At 41.0% G+C, this 22,938-nt stretch overlaps 1 protein-coding gene across 3 annotated transcripts in view; it reads right to left on the bottom strand.

The window, feature by feature from the left end:
* Window positions 1-10,554: 10,554 nt before the first annotated feature.
* Window positions 10,555-22,938, bottom strand: part of LOC129546040 (cell cycle control protein 50C) — a 28,256-nt gene continuing 15,872 nt past the window's right edge. For all 3 annotated transcript variants that reach the window (XM_055410869.2, XM_088836426.1, XM_055410772.2), the window contains 4 exons: window positions 22,042-22,129; window positions 21,510-21,650; window positions 13,628-13,837; window positions 10,555-10,957 (listed from right to left, as the gene is read on the bottom strand). In XM_055410869.2, the coding sequence (XP_055266844.2) occupies window positions 10,767-10,957; window positions 13,628-13,837; window positions 21,510-21,650; window positions 22,042-22,129 (630 nt within the window). In that variant the 3' untranslated portion in view covers window positions 10,555-10,766. The remainder of the gene's footprint in view (window positions 10,958-13,627; window positions 13,838-21,509; window positions 21,651-22,041; window positions 22,130-22,938) is intronic.

Here is a 22,938-nt window from a genome sequence, read left to right as displayed (position 1 = left end):
ATCACTGCAAACCCAATATCATAAAGCTTTTTTTATTATGTTTTCTTCTAATTTTTAGCTGTAACATTTAAGTCTTTGATCCATTCTGAGTTAATATTTGTACAGAGTGTAAGGTAAGGGTCAAACTTAACTTTTTTGCATTGGCATTTTTCTGCATTTTGAAATGCAGTTTTCCCAACATTATTTGTTAAAAAAGACTGTCTCTTCCCCACTAAATGGTCTTGGCATCCTTAGAGAAAATTATTTGACCCTATTTATGAAAGTTTATTTCTGGGTTCTCTATTGTACTGCATTGTGTATATGTCTGTCTTTATGGTAGTACCACACTGTTTTGATTGTCATAGAATTATAGTAAATTTTGAGATCAGGAATGTGAGCTCTCAAATGTTATTCTTTTTTTCCAAAGACTGTTTTGACTATTTCAGGTCACTTGATAAAATTCCGTAATAAATTCAGGATTAATTTTCTATCTGAAAAAAGTGTTGAAATTTTGATGAATCTGTAGATCTCATTGGGTAGTATTGACATCTTAACAATATTAAAACTTCTAATCTGTGAACATGGGATGTCTTTCCATTTATTGGCACCTTTCTTTCAGGAATGTTCTGTAGTTTTCAAGTGTAATTAACCTCCTTGGTTAAGTTTATTGCCAAGTATTTCATTCTTTTTGATGCTTGATTTGCTTTCTTAATCTCCTTTTAGACTGTTCATTGCTAGTGTATAGAAGCAAAACTAATTTTTTTTAAAGCATGACTGGTGTGTGTGTGTGTGTGCGCTCATGTGTGTATATGTGTCTGTGTGTGTGTGTCTGTGTGTGGCGTTTATGTGTCTGTATATACATGTGCTTGTGTGTCTGTGTGTTTGGTGTGTATGTGTGTGCGTGTGTGTGTCTGTGTGTGGTGTTTGTGTCTGTATACATGTGTGCGTGTCTGTGTGTGTGCCTGTGCTTGTATGTGTGTGTGTCTGTGTGTGTGTGGTATGTGTGTGCATGTGTGTCTGTGTGTGTGTTTCGGTGCACCATGCAACATGTGTGATCTCAGTTACCTGACCAAGAATCAGACTCGTGCCTCCTGCATTGGGAGTACAGAGTCCTCACCACTGGACTACCAGGAAAGCGGCTGTGTATTGATTTTGTATTCTGCAACTTTGCTGAATTATTTTATTGGTTCCAACAGGGGGGGTGTATGTGTGTGTGTGTGTCTGTGTAATCTTTAGAGTTCCCTACATATAGGATCTTATTACTTGCAGACAGAAATAATTTCACTTCTTTGCCAATTTGAATGCCTTTTATTTCTTTTATCTTGCTTAATTACTCTAAATAGAGCTTCTAGTACCATGTTGCCATGCCCTTCTCCAGGGGATCTTCCTGACCCAGGGATCGAACCCACGTTTCCTGCATTCTTTACCACCAGGGACACCTGGGAAGCCACGGTGTTGAACTGAAGTGGTGAAAGTGAGCATCCTTACCTTGTTCCTAATCTTTCACCATTGAATATTTTGGCCGTAAGTTTTTCATATATGACCTTTACTATGTTGGAGTAACCTTTTCTAATCCTAGTTTATTGAGTGTTTTTATTAGGAAAGATGTTGAATTTTTTCAAATGCCTTTTTTTCTACATCAGTTGAGATCATGGACCCTGAGATTCTGTAACAAGGGAAGTGGCTTTTTTTCTTGTTCTGCCACCCCCCGCCCCCAACTGGGAGAGGCCTCAGCAATTAAGAACTTACGGCTTTATTTCTTAAAACTCTGTTCTCTTCCACATTTCTTAGGAAGCTAACCACTGTTGTCAGTTACAGCAATCAGATCTAGGTATTCCCTTTCCTTACCCAGGTACTGTTTTTCTTAAGCTCAACAACAGCCAACTATAGCACATCCTCTTGCTTGTTAATAATGATATAAAACAGTAAATCAATTTGGACTTAATATGAATGACTGGCTAGAAACTGTTTTTAACAGGATGAATGTAATTTTTAAATAATCACATAGTAATCATGTACAGTATGGGGCATGTATAGTCCTAGGTATAAACACAGGTACAGAGTCTTGCAACTACCACCACAATTGCCATTACCCTAAAAAGGCTCCTGCGTTCTATTCTTTTATTATTATCCCCCTTCCTTGAATCACTATTTTTGTCTTTTTGAGAATGTCATACAGTGTAAAACATGTATTTGTGAAGGGAAGTTTAAATGTAACTGATGGCTTTGCTAGTAGCCATTATGAATAACAGAACTATTCTAAACCATGAACCTGGTATCATCAACACGGTAGGAGACAATAATCATAGATTCATATATTGTATCAGCCTCAGAACTTCTATCAGTTTGCTAGGAAGAGTGTTAGCCAAATTATGAGACTAATGGTTAAGGACTGGAGCCAATTTTTAAGCAACTGAATCATAAGAAATAATAGAATGTAAGGTTACCATCTGTGGTACATGGTCATTTCATGACGACTGTTAACATGGATCGGAGAAGGCAACAGTGAGAGGAAATGCACTAAGCTGAAAACTACAGAACTGCACAAAGAGATGATTTTCAACAGATTAGAGAGCAACTATGCTTTGCTTCCACTGCAGTGATCAGCAATATAATTTTCTGGCCAGATGAAACACATCTAGTGCAGTAATATGGAAATCATCACATTTTTATCTATTAGAATGATTTTGGCTGCAAGTAATAGAATATACATCTGAAAGTGGCTAAAAAAAAATCTCACATAAAAAGTCTCTAGAGGTAGGTAGTTTCAAAACTGAATCAGTGATCTCAAAAATATCACGAGGAATCCTGCTCTTTAAAAAAACCACAAGATCATCTCAATAGATGCAGAAAAAGTATTTGACAAAATTCAACACCCATTCATGATAGAAACAAAATCTCACCAAAGTGGGTATAAAGGGAACATATCTCATCATAATAAAAGCCATTTACATTGAATCCACAGCCAACATAATACTCAAAGGTGAAAAGCTGAAAGCCTTCCCACTAATTGAAGAACAAGACAAGGATGCCCACTCTCACCACTTCCACTCCACACAGTATTGGAAATTCTACCCATAGCAATCAGATGGGAAAAGAAATAATAGGTATCCAAAATAGAAAGGAAAGAGCTAAACTACTACAATCTGCGGATGACAGCTGCTTTGTCATCTGACCAGGTTTTTGTCTAAACACAAAAACCATTAGAACTAACAAATCAATTCAACAAGATAGCAGGATACAAGATTAACATACAGAAATCTGTTGCATTTCTTTACACTAACAATGAAATACCAGAAAGAGATGGCAAAGAAACAATCCCATTTAAAACTGTCAGGGAGTTCCCTGGTGGTCTAGTGGTTAGGATTCTGGGCTTTCACTGCCGTTCAGTCCCCAGTTGGGGAACTGAGATCCTACAAGTTGTGTGATGTGGCATCTCCCTCCAAAAAAAAGCCACCATCGCATAAAAACAAAAAAACAAAAAACACCTAGGAATAAACTTAACCAAGGAGGTGAAAGACCTTAACACTGATAAAGAAAACTGAATATGATTCAAAGAAATGGAAAGATATTCCACAGTCTTGGATTGGAAGAATTAACACTGTTAAAATGGCCATCCTACCCAAAGAAATCTACAGATTTATTGCAATCTCTATCAGAGTACCCATGACATTTTTCACAGCACTATAATAGATAATCCTAAAATTTATATGGAAGCACACAACATCCAGATTTGCCAAAGCAATCCTGAACAAAAAGAACAAAACTGGAGACTTTAGACAAACCCTTCCAGACTTTAGACAATTCTACAAAGCTGCAGTAATCAAAACAGCGTGGTATTGGCACAAAAACAGAGATATCGATCAATGGAACAGAATAGAGAGCCCAGAAATAAACCCACAAACCTATGGTCAATTAATCTGCAACAAAGGAGGTAAGAACACAATGGATAAAAGACAGTCTCTTTAACAAGTGGTATTGGGAAGCCTGGAAACAAGTGGTGTTGGAAATCAGCTACATTTAAATCAATGAATTTGGGACACCTCCTCATATCACATACAAAAATAAACTCAAAATGGTTTAAAGACTTAAGTAAAATGGTTTAAAGACATGGAACCATAAAACTCCTAAAATAGAACATAGGCAATATGTTTACGTCCAATATTCTGGACATAAACCAGAATATTTTCTTAGATCAGTCTCCTAAAGTGTAAGAAATAAGAACAAAAATAAACAAATGGAAATCTAATCAAACTTAGATGCTTTTGCACAGCCAAACTTATTGTAAAAAAAACCTAAAAGCTTTTCAATAGCCAGGATATGGAAACAACCCAAGTACCCATCAACAGATGACTGACTTAAGAACATGTGGTATATATACAGTGGAATATTAGTGAGTCATTAAAAAGAATGAAATATTGCTATTTGCAGCAGTGTTGATGGACCTAGAAAATATTTATACTAAGTTAAGTAAGTCAGACAAAGACAAATATATGATATCATTTATATGTGGAATCTAAAAAATGTAATACAAATAAATCTATATACAAAACAGAAACAGACTTACAGACATAGAAGATAATGTATGGTTATCAAAGATTATAAACTAGGAATAGGGATTAACACAAATTAATATACATGAAACAGATAACCAACAAGGACTTACTGTGAAGCACAGGGAACTGTATTCAATGTCTTGTAATAACCTATAATGGGAAATCATCTAAAAATATAGATGTATATATAATAATCACTTTGCTGTACATCTGAAACAGATACAATCTTGTAAATCAACTATTCTTCAATTCAAAATAATTTATAAAAAAGGATCAAGCTCATTCCATCCTTCATCCCAACATTCTCAGTATGAAAACTTAGAGCCCTCAGATCTTCTACCTCTTGCCACAGCTCCGGGCATCGTGTCCCTGTTACAACCGCATTTATATGTAGGAAGCAGGTGGCAGGTAAGTGACAAGAGAGCTCTTCCTTTCCCAGTTCCACCAAGAGTCTTTCTCTTATGTCCCATAGTCAGAACTGGGTCCCTTGGCCATTCCTACCCAAAGGCAAAGAATATATCTGGTGGGCTTTGACAGAAGGGAAGAAGTGTAAGGGAAGTGATTCATGGGAGGGTAACAGACCTGTCTCATCCCTTTGTTGTGAAGATGAAATGCAGTAATGTAGGCAGCAACATTTCCCTGGGCCAGACACATCCTCAATTCTTTGTTTCATTTCCCTTCTTTCTCCCCCTTCAGGGAGAGCTTATTTTTCAGCGTTAGAAGAAAGATGGAAGTCCAAAAGATTTGCTCATCTTCCTAACCAGAGGTACTGCTTGTCTTGTCCACCCCAACCTACTTTGTGGAGTTTTGTGGCTCTAGTTTCCACAAACCATTTGGAATCTCCCTGAACTCTCAAGAAAGTTCCTGACCTCAAACTCAGGAATATATTTTTATGGTCAACCCATGGATGTTGATTATAAGAAAGAAACATTAAGAAACATTATTGTAAAATAATGTAGCTTTTTACAACTGTGTATTCTATACTATTTTTTCATTTGGTGAAATTTTAACTGTTAATGTTTTCGGCATTGTGCTTTGTACCATTTATTAAATAAAAATTAAAAAAAAATAAAAAAGAAACAGAGAAATCTTTATAAACAAAAAAGAAAAAAAAATTGACAGAGTCTAAGTTATTTCTGCCATGTTAGCCTGCACTAAAAATCATCTGTTTCAGTGGAGTGAAGCTCTTTCCATACAGAAAAGGGGCAAAAGGCGCCCCCACGCCTGTCTGCACAGACTGCTGGCTCTGTGGGTGCCGCAAGATGTTTCTTACCATCAGAGCAATGACTTCAGTTTTTCCATTCTAACTGTGGTGAAAATGAATAAGAAAACTGGATCCTGTCTCTGGAAGCAGGAGACAGGCTCCATCTAATCAGAAAAGGAAGATTCAATGTAAGACAATATTTCACTCCCCAGACTTTGAAGAGTTCCTATGTTTGTCAGAGTGGCTCTGAGTTATCTTGCTGATTGCCACAGGATTAGAACGGGGACATTGCACAAGCCTGACCCTTTGCAGGAAAAGTTTTACCCCCACCTAAAGGGAGGCCTGGCGTGCTGTGATTCATGGGGTCGCAAAGAGTCGGACACGACTGAGCGACTGAACTGAACTGAACTGAAAGAAGCTTTGCTTGTTTCTGAGTCATTGCAATCCAAATCTCATAATTTGACCTTCTTTCTTCTAATCATTTACCAGATAACTAGCTATTTTAAGGGAACTGGTGGGGGGCTAGGCAGGGAGGAGTGTAGATAAAACATGGCTCATCTTATAATTCATTTATCTAAGAAGTGTCAAAGATACTGACACTGTAAACAGGTGAAAGGAGAATGAAGGCTTTTGAAACCTGGTTAGTAGAGATAAAGACTTCAAAGTGCTGCACTTATTTGCCAAACTCAGGCTGACTTAGCTACAGACTCGTGAGCCAGTGCTGAGGAGTGGGACCCTGGGCTGAGTGCCTGAGTGACTCGTGGCAGCAAGAAAGGGGCATGGGCTTCCCTGTGTTGCACCCAGTAGAGAAGCCACAAGAAATCTGCTCTTCTGTCCTAACACTTAGGAATATCCAGAGACTGAAATGTTGACAACTGCAGGCTGCAGCGTGGTCCTGTGAAGGAAAACCACCAGCAGCTGTCTGAAGCTGGTTTTCCTTTATTAACACTTGGTTAATAAAGCCTCTACACGAAACAAACCAGCTGAAAACCCAGGCTTTGCAACGAAGGCTTTAGTGCAGGCTGGGAAGGATTACGTATTTTTATCAATTTGAGAACACCTCTGTGTGCCCAGTGTGGACTTTGGGGTTCTGGGATCACACAGGGGTGGGGGGCTGGTGCTGTCCTGAGGGGGACATAGTCTCTCTTCAGTCCTGAAGCCAGATTGATATTTTAGCAAGCTACATGAAACCCACATTAGGCGAGTGTGGGATCCATGCTCAGCTGGGAAAATGGGATTGGAAGGACAGAGAGACCCGTGTAAGAAGAGTCCCTTGAGACCAGGGCCTCAGCTGGCTCATTTTGGTATCCTTGGCATCATGGATTTGTCACATAAGGCAGGGGTTTAATTGGTTAAATTTCCAATAAAGGTTAACTCTACACTTTCATTCCCTGGTGGCTCTGACAGTAAAGAATCTGCCTGCAATGTGGGAGACTCAGGTTTGATCCCTGAGTTGGGAGTATCTCCTGGAGAAGGGATAGGCTACCCACTCCAGTACTTGGGCCTCCCTGGTGGCTCAAATGGTGAAGAATTTACCCACAGTGCGGGGACTCAGGTTTGGTCCCTGGGTCGGGAAGATCCCCTGGAGGAGGAAATGGCAACACAATCCAGTATTCTTTCCTTGAGAATTCCATGGACAGAGGAGCCTGGCGAGCTACAGTCCATGGGGTCGCAGAGTCAGACACGACTGAGTGTCACTTTCACTTTGACTGGGCCATGGTGCCTAGATAATTGGCTGAACATTGTTCTGGATGCTTCTGTTTTTAAAAATTAATTATTTATTCACACTTTGGCTGTGCTGGATCTTTGTTGAGGCTTTCTCTAGTGGGCTTTCTCTATTTGTGGAACACAGGCTCTAGAGCATGCAGGCTCAGTAGATGTGGCAAGCATGTAAGGCTGCTTTTGGACGAGATTTATATTTAAATCAGTCAACTGAGTAAAGCAGATTGCCCTCCATAATGTGAGTGGGTCTCATGCAGTCAATGGAAAGCCTGTAGTACAAAGTGCTAACCTCCCCTGAACAAAGGGAATTCTCCAGCTGACAGACTTGCAACACCAATTCCTCCTGGCGTTCTAGCAGACAGTCTTCTGGCTTGAACTGCGACTATTTCTTAAGCATCCAGCCTGCTAGTCTCCCCCATCAGATTTTGCACTTGCCAAGCCCCCACAATCATGCAAGCCATTTCCTGAAAATAAATCTCCCTACACACACACACACACAACCAATCTGTTTCTCTGGAGAACCTGGACTATGCAGCAGTTTATAAGCTGACAAACAAGACTGAGATGTAACAGATGTCTTCATGACTTCTTCCAATCAACATCATAACTGAGGAGTGTGGACTGAAGGGGCAAGAGCCCAGAGTCTGAAGTCACTGGGTTTGGTTCCTGTGTGAGCTCTGTTCCTTCCCAGCTCTCTGCCCTGGATAGGTCACCTAAGCTCAAGAAACCACAATTGTTCAGATGACCACAGCATTGCCAGCCCGTGGTATTAATATATTAGTTTTCTATCGCTACTGTAACAACTTACCATACTTGTGCTAAAAACAACATAAATTAATTTTCTTACAGTTCTAGAGGTCAGAGCTCTCAAATTTAGGTGTCAGTAGGACTTTTAGCAGCTTGTGTCTCTTGCTTTTTTCAGCTTCCAGAAGCTGCCTGCATTCTTTGGATCACAACTCCTTCTTTGTGTCACCCCAACCTCTTGATTCCATAGACACATCCCCCCTACTCCTCTGATCTCCTGCCTCACTTTTATAAGGACCCTTATGATTACACAAATAATCCAGCACAGTCTCCCCATGTCAGTATCCTTAGCTTAATCACACCTGCAAACTGTCTTCTGGGCTTCTGAGGTGGCACAGTGGTCAAGAATCTGCCTGCCAATGCAGTAGATGCCAGAGATGCAGGTTCAATCCCTGGGCTGGGAGGATCCCACTCCAACATTCTTGCCCGGAAAATCCCATGCCTGAGAAGATCCCACTCCAACATTCTTGCCCGGAAAATCCCATGCCTGAGAAGATCCCACTCCAACATTCTTGCCCGGAAAATCCCATGCCTGAGAAGATCCCACTCCAACATTCTTGCCCGGAAAATCCCATGCCTGAGAAGATCCCACTCCAACATTCTTGCCCGGAAAATCCCATGCCTGAGAAGATCCCACTGCAATATTCTTGCCCGGAAAATCCCATGGAAAAAAGCCCGTGCCTGGCAGGCAACAGTCCGTGGGGTCACAAAGAGTTGGACACGACTGAGAGACTGAGCACACACCCACACAAAGTGTCTTCTGGGTACACGGTCACACTCACAGGTTCCAGGGATTAGGATGTGGGGATCTTTGCAGTGGGCATTACTCAGCCTACCACAACCTGGTCAAAAGAGGTCAGTGGTGGGTACCTGAAACCATTTTGGTTTTTTTGGAAAAGTACTTGACCGTTCAGTGAACATAGAAAGTTGCAGTAAAGAAATGCTTTCTTGGCTGCTAAAGAGACATCTATGTATTGGTACTATGTTTCTCTCTAACAACGAAAATTCTGCTCTGAAAGGCACCAGAGAGTAAAGCTTCCCCCAACCTAAAAAAATAGAAATAATACATAAACATGTTTTTTACAATACAATATGCTGGTTATCTAGTTATGCAGATCTATCAAGTCTCCTGCCCTGGCAGCTTGACCAAGTACAGCTAATCCTCGAACACAGGTTTGAAGTGCAAGTGTCTACTCAGACACGGATTTTTTTCAATAAACACTTCAGTACTATATGATCCACAGTTGGTTGCATCCGTGGATGTATTGACAGAACCACAGGTATTAACGGCCAAGTGTAAATTTATAGGTGGATTCTCGATGGCGTGGGGGTCCGCGTCACTAACCCCATGCTGTTCAAGGGTCAGCTGCATGCCATTCAGTCTCCATCCAGGGTGTTCATTGGAAGGACTGATGCTAAAGCTGAAACTCCAATACTTTGGCCACCTCATGCGTCAAGTTAACTCACTGGAAAAGACTCTGATGTTGGGAAGGATTGGGGGTGGGAGGAGACGGGGACGACAGAGAATGAGATGGCTGGATGGCATCATTGACTCGATGGACATGAGTTTGAGTGAACTCTGGGAGTTGGTGATGGACAGGGAGGCCTGGCGTGCTGTGATTCATGGGGTCGCGGAGAGTTGGACACGAGTGAACGACTGAACTGAACTGACTGAAAGTGGCCTTTAGCAGGACTTCAGATCTTTTAAGATGAACCCTAACAACTCCCTCAAAATGTATAATTCAAGGATCACAAATCTGCGTCACCACCCATATTCTAGAGAATGTCATTCCGATGTAAGTTTCAGAACTGTGTTGCACCCTCACATGCTGAGTACAGTTTTTTAGACCATCAGTCACTCTCAGTACTTCCTTTTTGGCCTCATGGGCAGCTTGAGGGAAATTCCTAGACTTTCTTTTTGGTGTATTGATGTATTTTGGGTGCCCTGAGGACTACTGCCATAAACTTCACTTGGCTTACTCTTAGTAAGAAAACTTCATTTTGACCCACAGGAAGAAAAGAACATTGAATAAATCCATTTTCAAAAATCACCCTGATTGTTCAATTCAGTGATCAAAAATTGTTGCTGGGGAGTCTATAATTTCAGCCAGCCAATGAAGGTTCATGGTTTGAGGCTGACTGATGGTTAAAAGAACTCACCTAATCTTGGGGCCCCAGGTTTACTTCCTCTCATCTGGTGATGCTACCCTCCTAGGCATTCACCTATTTTCAGGCACAGGGGCTTCAAATAAATACCCGAGACTTGGTTTAGAGCTCAAGGATGATTTATTCTCCCCATTCCAAGGACATTTTACTATACCTAATTATGCCTCCTCTTCTTCTGTATTTTTACTTTGAAACTCTTATTATGTATCTCTCTGGAAGAGTACTTGGTCAGTCAGTCCAGTTCCCCTTGGTAGAATACCCCATTTTGAGATCTTTGGCTCCATTACTTCACTGTCCATTTCTATATTTTCTGTTTTTCTTTTTAATGCTTGACTTTACGACTGGAGGAAGAATGTTTTCCTTTCTTTCAGCTTCAGGTGAATTGCCATCATGGAAAAGGAGGCCAACAAAGTCACAGCTCCCGTCACCAGATAGGCAAGGCCTAAGAAAAGGCTACTGCCTCCACTCCACGTCAGGGTGGAAAGAACAACTGCTTTTTGTCCTTGGAACCTGCTTACGGGAAAGTCTAAGGAAAGAAAATTTGTTAAGGATCTGTCTCAGCACTTCTCAGTCCTACCTCTACACCTAATATTGCGGTTTTTGTTGGTAATAAATGGTTGACCATTCAATTTCATTTAGCTTAATCTTTACCAAGCATTGCTGGAAACTAAGTAAAAACAAGTCTTCCCTCTACATAGTTGTAATTTATGAAAGAAACTGACACAAATAGATCTGGATGACTTACAGATAACTCAATAATATGAACAAATATAGTTAATTTACAAACCCAAGGAAATGAAAAGCCTATAGACAGATTGTGCAGCAAGCCTAAATTTGTGTTTACGGATCAGGACACCCAGGGTAGGCTCAAGTCCTTTAGAGGCTAAGGTTTAAATTTGTACCTCAGGGAAAATTCTTCAAGAGGAGTGAAGAACAAAAAAGTAGTGAGAGACGGCAAAACATTTTTGGTGGTGTATTCAAGTTTTGAAAAGGCCAGCATCCCTCACTGCTAGGGAGAAAGTGTTTGAAGTGGCTTTGCTATCATTAGCATTTGAATGATGTCATTTTGATTATGCATGTGGCCTGAGGTTTTTAAACATCTGGTGCTTTTTGTAAACCAAACTAATAAACAAATAAAGGCTTCTCATAGCAACGGCATTTCCCAGCAAAGCTCTTAAAAGGCCTCAAATCACTTGGCAACATGCTATTTAAAGGCACAAAGAAACTTGTTAGGAAAGCTAGTTTGCTTTCTTTCCCATCAAAATTCCTCATGGTCACTAGGTCCCTGGGCTCTTTGGGTGCAGGTCAACTAGCCCTCGGATTCTTTTCTCCCCCACTTCCCCAGTTTTGTTAAGAGGGTCTTTTCCTCACATGGGATCAGTGGTAGAACTATCTGCAGCTCAGGCTTAGTTCTCTGCATATTAGCCAGGCCATGAGGCTGGATGGGTAACACTCACACTAGGGTTCAACATAGGTGGTACAGGTATAGGGTTGAAGCTCAGGATTGAGGTTCTGTGCTAAAGATTTAGGTTGGAGAGTTGTCAGCGTTAAAATTTTACTGTGAATAAACACATCCAAGGAGAGCATGTTTCATGCAGAGCAATAGTGTCTCCTCTGTTTGAAAGTGCACTGCCTCTTTCCATCAACCCTAAGCTCACTGCAGTGCCTTGTGAGAGTACCAGTACCCAGTGGGCTTTTTTCCCCTGTGTCTTGATTGCTACCCTAACTGCTTTACTGGAAGGGTCATCACAGAAAAAGCTGATGAGAACTGAAGGTCCAACTTGAAAGACTACTTTGAGCAACTTTCAGTCTCAAATTTTCTAGGAGGGAGGGGGGGGTGCTGAAATCCTATTGAAAACGTAATATTCTATGGCCTGGCCTTTGATCTGTACACACAGAGAGCAATTTCTGACTTTCCTTTGCACAGACTAGCATTAGGGACCATGCTAAAGGAACAGCTGAAGGCAAACCATGCTCTTGGTCAGTAAACAAAAGGAGCCAATAAGCTGAGAGGCAGAGATGGTGTCTCTTCAGTGGAGGTATCTCTGCCCAAGGAACTCCTGTGTCAGGGAGGAAACCTCTGCTCTAGGACAGAAAAGAAGAAAAGATGGAGCAGGGAACTGGAACACAAATCATCATTCACTGACCCAAGAATGTTTCAGTCCAACTCCTTGAGTGGTAAAGAAACGAAAGAGGTAGAGAGTTTGGTGTCCAGATCCTCCAGCCTGCTGGGGGTCCCGTGAAAAACTCCAGTGGCCCTGAGATGCCACGGGGGTGTAGATGACTAATGGGCTGACGTCTCAAAACTATGTACAAGTCCTGGAAAGACCTGCCTCTGGGAGAATTCTGCCTCAGAGAGAATCAGGAAGGGACTAGAAAACTAAGTCTGAAGACCAGAGTTAGTACAAATTCTATTTAAATAAATATTATATATATATATATTATATATATTTAAAGATAGTGTTTGGTGTCATTTCGAAGTTAAGAACTTTTTGTTCTTAAGAGTGACATTTATATTTTTAAATTAACTGAGAACACTCAGAATCTCATATTCAAGTGTGTCTCCTAATGTGGGCCATAGGTCCACAAGCAAGGCCTTGGAGCCTGCTAGCTGGCTTCGCTCCAGTAGAGGAAGAACACGGCAACCTCAGTGCAGAGCTGGTGGCGCAGCTCACGTGGGCTGAAGGAACCCAACCTGCTCCCTGAATGCAGAGTTCTTCCCTTGGCCCATGAGACTTCCACCTAAAATAAAAGGTTCTACCCTCTCTCTCAGTTTTCATTGTTTTTAGTCCATATTCAAATCTACTTCTTTGTAATCCTCTCTATCTTTATTTCCAGGGTCCTCCAGGTCATCCCATCCTATATAACAGGCTTCTCCTCATTGTTTTAGATCTCTAGGCCCAGTGCTACTTAATTTTTCTCCTAGGGAAGAAACAGTCCTTCCTTCCTTACCCATACCTGCTTACCTAATGTTGCTACTGTTACTCCTTAAAAAAAGTGCACATTTGATTATATATAAAGTAGAGACAAATAGCTCTGTGGTGATGGAGTGACAGTATTGTCTATAAGATAAATATATTTCTTTTACAGTATGTATAGATTTGACTGGAGAATAGAGAAGTATAGAATGAAATAGTTCAATAACTAGCATGCAGATGGACACTGATTTTCCTTCAGCCCTGGAATAAAAGGATACTGTAGTTTATGATGAAACTATAGCTACCAGCAGGTAAGCCTTCGGTAAAATTGCCTATTCGATGGAGTCGGCGGTACAGCTTCTTGAAAGTGGGAAAGGCGGCTGTCCGCATCCACACGATGAAGTCATCATTGATGAAGCCGTTGTTCCCTGGGTCCTCTTCATCTAGTTCATAGACAGGCTTAGGCCAGTTCGGAGGCTTTGCAGTTCCTGTGGAAAGTTAATAATGGATGTGGTTGAGAAAAATCATCTACTGCCTTCAGTTTTTCTTAAAATGTAGAGAGTGAAACAACTTTCATATTCTTGAGGAATTGAAATTACACTTTTTTTTTTTAAAGAATGTGTGTGTAAGCTACATGAATATGCAAGCTTTAAAGACAACAATTATAGGGCTTCCCTGTTGGCTCAGGAATAAAGAATCTGCCTGCCAGGGCAGGAAACACAGGTTGTATCCCTGATCTGGGACGATCTCACATGCCACAGAGCAACTAAACCCATGTGCCACAACTATGGAAGCCCTCCTGCTCTAGAACCTTGCTCTGCAACAAGAGAAGCCACTGCGATGAAAAGCTTGTGCACTGCATCTAGAGAGCAGGCCCTGCTTGATACAACTAGAGAGACGCCCTCTTGCAACAATGAAGAGTTTTGACTCAGCGCAGTCAAAAATAAACAACTATATAAATAAAATAATAAAATTTTAAAAAGATAATAGTTATAAAAACTCTAAGGAAATGTCGGGGGTGGGGAATGCTGATTATACTGTCATAGGGTTAAAAAAAGCAGACTATCATATTGTATGTGTATTATATATCCAACTATGTGCTGTGCCTTGACTAGACGGACCTTTGTTGGCAAAGTAATGTCTCTGCTTTTTAATATACTATCTAGGTTGGTCATAACTTTCCTTCCAAGGAGTAAGCGTCTTTTAATTTCATGGAATTGATGCTTTTGAACTGTGGTATTGGAGAAGACTCTTGAGAGTCCCCTGTACTGCAAGGAGATCCAACCAGTCCATTCTAAAGGAGATCAATCCTGGGTGTTCATTGGAAGGACTGATGCTAAAGCTGAAACTCCAACACTTTGGCCACCTCATGCGGTGAGTTGACTCACTGGAAAAGACTCTGATGCTGGGAAAGGTTGTGGGTAGGAGGAGAAGGGGACGACAGAGAATGAGATGGCTGGATGGCATCACCGACTCTGTGGACATGAGTTTGAGTGAACTCCAGGAGTTGGTGATGGACAGGGAGGCCTGGAGTGCTGTGATTCATGGGGTAGCGGAGAGTCGACACGACTGAGCGACTGAACTGAACTGAACTGAACTGATGTGCTGTGCTGTGCTTAGTCACTCAGTTGTGCCCGACTCTTTGCAACCCCACGGACTATAGCCCACCAGACTCCTCTGGCCATGGGGATTCTCCAGGCAGGAATACTGGAGTGGGTTGCCATGTCCTCCTCCAGAAGATCTTCCCAACCCAAGGATTGAACCCAGATCTCCTGCATTGAGGGTGGATTCTTTACCATCTGAACCACCAGGGAAGCCCATATTCAACTATATTAAATGCATAACAACACATTGAAAAAATAGGTACAGCAAAATAACAGTAGTGGTTGGCACTCAATGAGAGCATCATGGGTAATGTATATTTTCTTTAACTTCACTGGTAATGTAGAGAACAAATTAAAACAAGATACCGTTTCACCTCAAAATGGGCTAATATTTAATGAAAAAAAGAAATAACCACTCACAAGGCAGTGGAAATGGGAATTCTTGTACAGAGCAGATAGATGCATGGATTAACGACATTTTTGGTAATCTAGGAACAAGTAGCAAAAGATTAAATGTATTTTGCATATACTTTAGCCTAGGAATTCTATTTCTAGGACTGTATTCTAAGGAAATGATCATGGGAAGTGCATGAAGACTGTGTTACACAGTTATTCCCTGCAGACCTGCGCCTAAGAGCGCGAAGTTGGAAGCAAGGAAGAGGAAGTGATAGAAGGGAGAAGGTGGAGAGCAGAGGTGTGGCAAGCCTGTTCTAAAGCCAGGAGGCCTGGTGGGCCTGGGAGCGGGTGCTCAGGTGGAGGGCTGGCGCCGTGAGTCCAGTCTGCTGAGTTTACTCCCATCCTCTGCTTCCCGCTTTACAGTGGTGGCCATGTCTCTCTCACTGGACAGTAGATGCTTGAGTTCAGTGTCTTCCCCATTGCTGTTTCACTGGCATTTAGTCCAGTCCCTGGCACATGGTAGGTGCTCAGTAAATGCCTGACAAAAGGATGAGCAATTACAATGAAAATGGACAGAAGTTGATAATTAAAAAGCATTCTGAATTTTGAAAGAGTCAACAAGAAGTTGTTCAGTGAGCCTTTCACTTCTATAAAAATGGTTCTACTATTTGTAAGAAACCATTCTTTCTTAACTCTGACCACTGACTATTTTCTCTTAAAAGAAACACAGTCTTATTTCTAAGCATGGGCTGTAGTGCTTATAAAGGCATGTGCTAAGTTTGGTTGGATTAATCTGCTGAAGTCTGTTTGTAGACTTATACTTCCTCTGGAAATAACCCTTTGCTGGAGAAACTTCCTCTCCAAAAACTGTGGAGATGTTGGCTCTCCCGAAGACTTCAATGGTTGTTGATAGAAGAATTTTGATTGACACTGAAATTGTCTTTGGTGCCTGCATGTGGATGAGCTTCTCTGGTAGCTCGATGGTCAAGAATCCACCTGCAATGCAGGAGATGCAGGAAATGTGGGTTCAATCCCTGAGTCTGGAAGATCTCTTGGAGGAGGGCATGGCAACCCACTCCAGTATTCTGGCCTGGAGAATCCCACGGACAGAGGAGCCTGGCAGGCTACAGTCTGTGGGGCTGCAAAGAGTCAGAGACGTGGCTGAAGGGACTTACCAGGCATGCCTGCACATGGACCACACACTCTCTTTACTTTAGCCAGAGCTCATGCTCCAAGACAATGTGTCCTGTGGACCAATGACATCCAAATCACCAACGCAGTGAAAAATGCAGGCTCAAACGTGCCTTCCCTTACCAACCTCCAATCTCACCCTATCCCATGTCTCCAGAGAGCATGAGAAGCATAGCATAGGAAGAACCAGTCTCTCTCATTTTCCAAGTTCAGCTGGGTCCTTGGTATCCTTCCATTCACTCAACAATAAGCATTTCTTGATTGCTCACTTGTATCAAGCACCAGGGATCTAAAACTGTATGAGGTCTAATCTTTTTCCTCAGGAATTAACATATCAAATGGGAATGACAAGCATTCAGACAGATAGTTACAGTAAAACACAGTAACTCCTACAACAGAAGTTAAGAACAAAGTGCAATGGGAGATAGCCAAGGATGCTTTATGTTACATGGCTGTGGTTATGGTAAGACAAATCAATAGCATGTTGCCAAGTTCCTTTCTAGGAATTTCATTACAGATACAGTGAGCATACCTGCCAGTTAGCCTAGGACAGTCCCAGTTTATGTTTGTTGTCCATTATGTCATCTGATTGAGCATTTATCCCAAGCAAATAATGTAAGTATAATTTCATCCTTCCTATTCTAGTCATGATCTTAGCTAGTAGTGAGAGATACCTATGTATGGTGAACAACAGTGCTTACTTTAACATGTTATTGATGAAAGATAACCAGAGGCTTTTCACAGCAAAACATAACATAGCCCCATGACCCTTGCCACTGTTTGACAGTACAGCCAGTTAGACCACAGCCTCTGTTTTAATCTGTGTGATGTATTAATATGAAGCTGCCAGGTTGCAAGTCATTGGGCTTATTAGAAAAAGTGGGATGTTGCAGTTTATGTTACATGGACATAGTGTGAAATACAGATAGTGTGAAAATATATAGTGTGAAAAAAATATACAGTGTGAGAATAGCATGAAAAACAGGTACTGAGCAGTCTTGCTGAGAGTAGTTGGAACTCTCTTGCAACAGTGTTGTTTATTATATGGTGTAAAAATATAACTGTTTTATTGTTCAGTACCATTTTTTAATTTGATAGTAAATTCTTTTAGCTGCGAAGAGCTAAAAAAAGAACACACATGTTCAATGAAAAATTAAGGACAATTTTTTCAAGGAATTAGATGAATGTGATACTTGCAGTGTTGGTTGACATTTCCTCCCTAACACAGGAACCATCATGATATCAATGATCACATGAAAATCAAAAGATATAAATCTGCTGAAGAACATCAGAATCTACTTCAAAAGTTTGCACTTAGTTTTAAAAGAGTGTATTCAAAACAGTGCTTTATCTCATGTAGCTACAGAGAGTTCATTTATATACCATTATGTGAACATGACTTTTCATTTAGATCAAATAAGTTTCTGTCTAGTGTCATTAAAAAAATTTTTTTTTGTAATCAAAGAAAAGTTTTAATGTTTTGGCTTTGAAATCACATAAAGAACCTTGTAAACGGTTAAATGAAGCCAGTTTTACATCAGTCTTTTCAGATGTATTCCTCTCTGAATACATTGGTTTGATTTTATTGATTTGATTTTTCATGGAATCAAAGCAAAGGTTTTCAATATTCAATACTGGAAGACAAAACTTCTGACACAGTTATAAATATTACTATAAATTCAGTTAAAATATTCAACAATCAAGTGTAAATTTTTTGGTTTTATAGTGATACTATAAATGCAAATTTGGTAGAGTACAGGCAGAGTAAAGAAAATGTTCTTAGTAAATTAAGAAATTTATGGCGAGATGAGGCTTAAAATTGGCTATGAAACATAAATAATTAATAACTATATCCAAACAAGCTACAATATTTTGTTAATCAAGAGAGCTGTAATTATGCAAATTTAAATATTTGTATATATTCACAGGGAAAATGAACTGCGAAATTTTTACAATGACAAAGATGTTAAAGAAATGGTTCAGCGTGGTAGCACTTGTGGTCTATCTTTGTTACACATCATCAATCAAAATTTTAGAAATCTTTGAGCCTTCAAAGAGCTATTTTCTATATCAAATGATGAGTCCTACAATTAGCCTGAACTTTTTCTTGGTAAATGAGCCCTCTAACTTTTGGTGAAATTTTATTCAAAATAGCTGAAAAGTTTTAGACAAAGTATTCTAAATGTGGAATGCCAGAAATCTTAGTTTTTGAAAGTATAGTTCATTGTAATTATCTAAAATCAAGTCTGCAAACAAGAAGGTACTGAAATTTACCCCATGAAAGCAAGGGAACAATTTAACATATTATATAATGATCATATCATATAATGATAGTTCAAAGTGTGTACAAGATTTAATTTTTAAATTCTATAATTGTGCTTTGGAAAATCTCAACTTATATGAAAAATATTTTGATGGAGCTCCTATTTTAATAAGATGAAATTTTCTTCTCGAGAATTAAATAATATCCAGAAAGTCTAAGATTTCGTACCATCGAAAACTAGTAAAACATTTAAAAAATCTGAGAAAAAAAGTGAAGTTAAAAAAAAGGACCTTGCCTATAAAAACATTTGGGTTGCAATACTAGCATATTCTAATACAAAAGAATTGAAAATGGGAATATCCTCCATTTAGTAAAATGACTGTGAGCGTAATAGGTATCTCAATACCTATAGATATTTTCTTTACAAAAAAATATGGTCAAAGGAGAAGGATCAACTAGAGGTGCCACAGTTGAAAGTGATTAACCATAAAATGCGCTTCGAAAAAGATGCGGCTCAGACAGGACAGGGCGCAGGCCCCACGCGCCTGGAGCCGGGAGCGAGCCCCGCGGCGGCGGCTCTGCGCGCGCATCCCCCGCGCCTGCCCAGCGGCGGCCCGGCCGCAGAGGCCCTCGCGCCTGCAGCCCGGTCTGCCCTGCACGTGCCGCGCCCGCGAGCGAGCTTCCCAGCAAAAACACCCTCAGCACCAACCAGGCACCTGGCCCAGAGGAAAAGGGGAGGGCTGGTCATGCCGAGAAGGCTGAGGAGGAGGAGAGGACTGACACTGATCTGCCGGCACCAGAATCAGAAGGCTGCCCTCGCTGTTGAGGGCAAGTTCCGGCCACTGCAGAAAAGGGAAAAGGATCCCAGCTCCCGAATAACCAGCCTCACGCTTCACTCTGCTCCCTTCTCTTCCCTCTCCACGGCTCTGACTCCTGTGAATTCGTGTCTCTTGGTCCCTCTAGCCGCTGGGTGAGGCGTGTTCAACCCTTAGACATTCTTTTCTCTGCCCTGTCAAGCCATCTCCGGCCCCTTAGCTGTAGAGGCACAAGGAACGTGTGTGTGTGGAACATGTGTGTGTGTAACGTGTGTGCTCAGTCTCTCAGTCCTGGGACTCTTTGTGGCCCCACGGACTGTAGCCCGCCAGGCTCCTCTGTCCATGGGACTCTGCAAGGCAAGAATATTGGAGAAGGATGCCATTTCTCCTCCAGCGTATCTTCTGGCCCAGGGTCCAGCAGGCATCTCCTGAGTTTCCTGCACTTGCAGGAGGATTCTTTATCACTGAAACACCAGGAAAGCCCGCAAGGAACATGGGGAAGATGAATTCAACAGGCAGTCCCTTGTCTAAGGGTGGACCATTTTCTCCTGGAGATGTAGCTCCTATGCACAGTGCCTATGCCTGCCCTTTGAGGCTGAAGAGCAAGAGGTTTTGAGGTTGAGAGAGGGACCCCTGGCAATGTGGGAGGGAGGGAAAAGCCTTCAGGGCAGGGTGTTTGAGGGTGGGGCATATAGACTGTTCTGCTAGTTACAACATTCTCATTTCAGATAGCATTCTTCCCCTTCATGTCCTTAGTCCTCCTATGAACTAAGCCACAGTGGGACCTGGAGTCTCTCTTTCCCCTGGGCAGACCTAAATAGCTGCTTCCATGTTAGTGCATGAGGAGGGACAAGGAAGAGTCTCCTTCATCATCTAGTCTAGAACCATAAGAAGCAGAAGTGAAAGAGGTTCAAGGAGCCACAGTCTGGGAAATGGGAAGATTTGGAAAGGAAAGAAAAATGGAATAGGAGGAGATCTCTAAAGACCCAAGTTACTACGGGTAAAGGTGTACTATGTGAAGGATTCCTGGGGATTTGCTAACCTGCCTACCTTTAACCCCTCACATCTAGCCACCCCCAGAGGATACACAAACCATGTGACCCTTGTAGCTACCACCTGCCCCACTGTGGAGTCAGAGCAAAGTAGGAACAGCCACTCTGTGTGATTCTGGCATGCGTAATAATTATGAAAACAAAAACAAAAAGTCTCAAGTGGGGCCATTTGGGAAAAGAAAAGAAAAAGACTGTAGATAATTTTGTGAATTTTTTTCCACAAAAATTCAAATTTTTTATTAGAAAAATACAGGGGAATGTCATTAAGACTTATATGGCCAAGAAACTGATTAAAGTATGCGACTCCATATCCAGAATAATTATTCTGTTATCTTTTAGCATTTAGATAATATTTAAAGCATTTTTAAAGTTGGTTTAATGTACACAGATATATTCTTTTAACTTTTGAAAGAATTGCATTTTAAAAATAATTTACAATAGAATTATTTTATCGGCCCATCAATGTGGTAATATCAACTTGTTGATCAATAAACTCCACTTTCTGATAAATATGCAACTTTAGTTATTCCTGTGACCCCTTTCACTCTCAAGAGTGCACTAGTTTGGACAGTAAATTATATGATCACTAACTATAGATGAAGGAACAAGTTTCTTAAAACGTTGCCTTTTTCCTGATGGTAATCTAAAAGGAACCAGGGTACCAATCATTCTGTGTTTCTGATAGGTATGTGATGGAGGTGCTCACAGGCAGGAAAAGTTAGAAACAAAGGTGATCAAAAAAGAAGAAGGAGGAATCATAAACATCCCCCCCCCCCGCCACATCAAAACCAACGTTTCCATAAGGAGAGGGGAATACTGAGCTAATGTATGGATCTTACCTGCAAATGCACTGGAAAGATTTTGGTAAGTTGGATTCTGAAACTTGACATACTTGTCTGTCCACCATGCAGTTTCACTGCTTACCATTGGGACTTTGATATGTGTAGATGAATTAAAGTTGTACAAAAGAACAATGGTGTCTGTGGGGAAATTAAAGACTGTGTTAAGAGATTCAGGCAAGCATTTTTGCCACGCTTGGAAGTGCACAACCAGACACAGCTGAAAAAGCAGGGTTTGAGCAGACTCTCCACAGGCCTGCGTGCCATAGATGCTGGAATCAGAAGATGATTCCTTTTTTTCTAAGGCCCCAATTATTGAGAAACACTCTTAGGCTCCATTTAACTAATGTTTCCCGACTACTTCAAATCTCTGGTGAAGAACTTATTGCCAATGAGGTATCGTAAATCAGTGGATAATGTATACAAACATTAAAAAAAACAACCTGCCGCTCAGCTGCAGGAGTAATCTTCTGGACATGAGGTTTTACACTTAATGAAAGGAAACATGCTGGAGACAGGAAAAGTCACCTACCATTGAATATGCTGTTGGCAATTGCGCCGCAAGGAGCAATGGGGAGCCCATTTTCAGAGGTTTTGAATGGAGCACAGTTTCTAACATCCTGGAGGAGAAATGACACAGGAATACGTGATTTTGGTAAACTCCTACAATGCTGGAAGTGAAAATACTGGCAATGTCAACCAACCCACACTGATCCATTGGCACAGACTGAGATTATGGACCGCTGCCTGTTGTTCCCAGGCTGCTGGCTCACCTAGACTAGAAAATGTTCGTGTTTTGAAGATACTTATGTGTGTATACACGTGTGTGTAGTTTCTTTCCTCATTAACAGTACACAGCATACTGAATATGTTTGCAGGAAGAAATTTTATTTTCCTGGCTGTGCTAAATATCACACTAAGCCTACATTGGAATACATTTTAAGAAGTTTTTCTTATTGGAGTATAATATATTCTAAAAACGATATAAATTGTGAGTCTCCAGCTAGATGACAGACCACAGGGAAATCCACCTACCTAACTACCAGAATATATTTTAAAAAGAATGACTGCTAAAAACCATTTGGTTATCCCTTTTAAACAGTGTCAGTATAGAAAAGGTTTCCTTTAGCTTTTCTTGCCAGTATGTTGAATATCATCTACCTAGAGTAAAGTTTTGTAATCTTAGGTCTGAAAGGATATTCAGTAAACCAAAGGCTTTTATTCAATCAAGTAGAGCCCAGTTTTCTTAAACTAGGCTGCCTGATGGAGAGGGCAATGGCAAGCCACTCCAGTACTCTTGCCTGGAGAGTCCCATGGATGGAGGAGCCTGGTGGGCTGCAGTCCATGGGGTCGCTAGGGGTCGGACACGACTGAGCGACTTCACTTTCACTTTTCACTTTCACACATTGGAGAAGGAAATGGCAACCCA

The sequence above is a fragment of the Moschus berezovskii genome, chromosome 1 (assembly GCF_049115385.1).
Source record: "Moschus berezovskii isolate FMDL1 chromosome 1, NW_MosBer_1.0, whole genome shotgun sequence".
Lineage (NCBI taxonomy): Eukaryota > Metazoa > Chordata > Mammalia > Artiodactyla > Moschidae > Moschus > Moschus berezovskii.
Note: the sequence above shows the minus strand (reverse complement) of the source record. Positions and strands in the feature narration are given on the sequence as shown.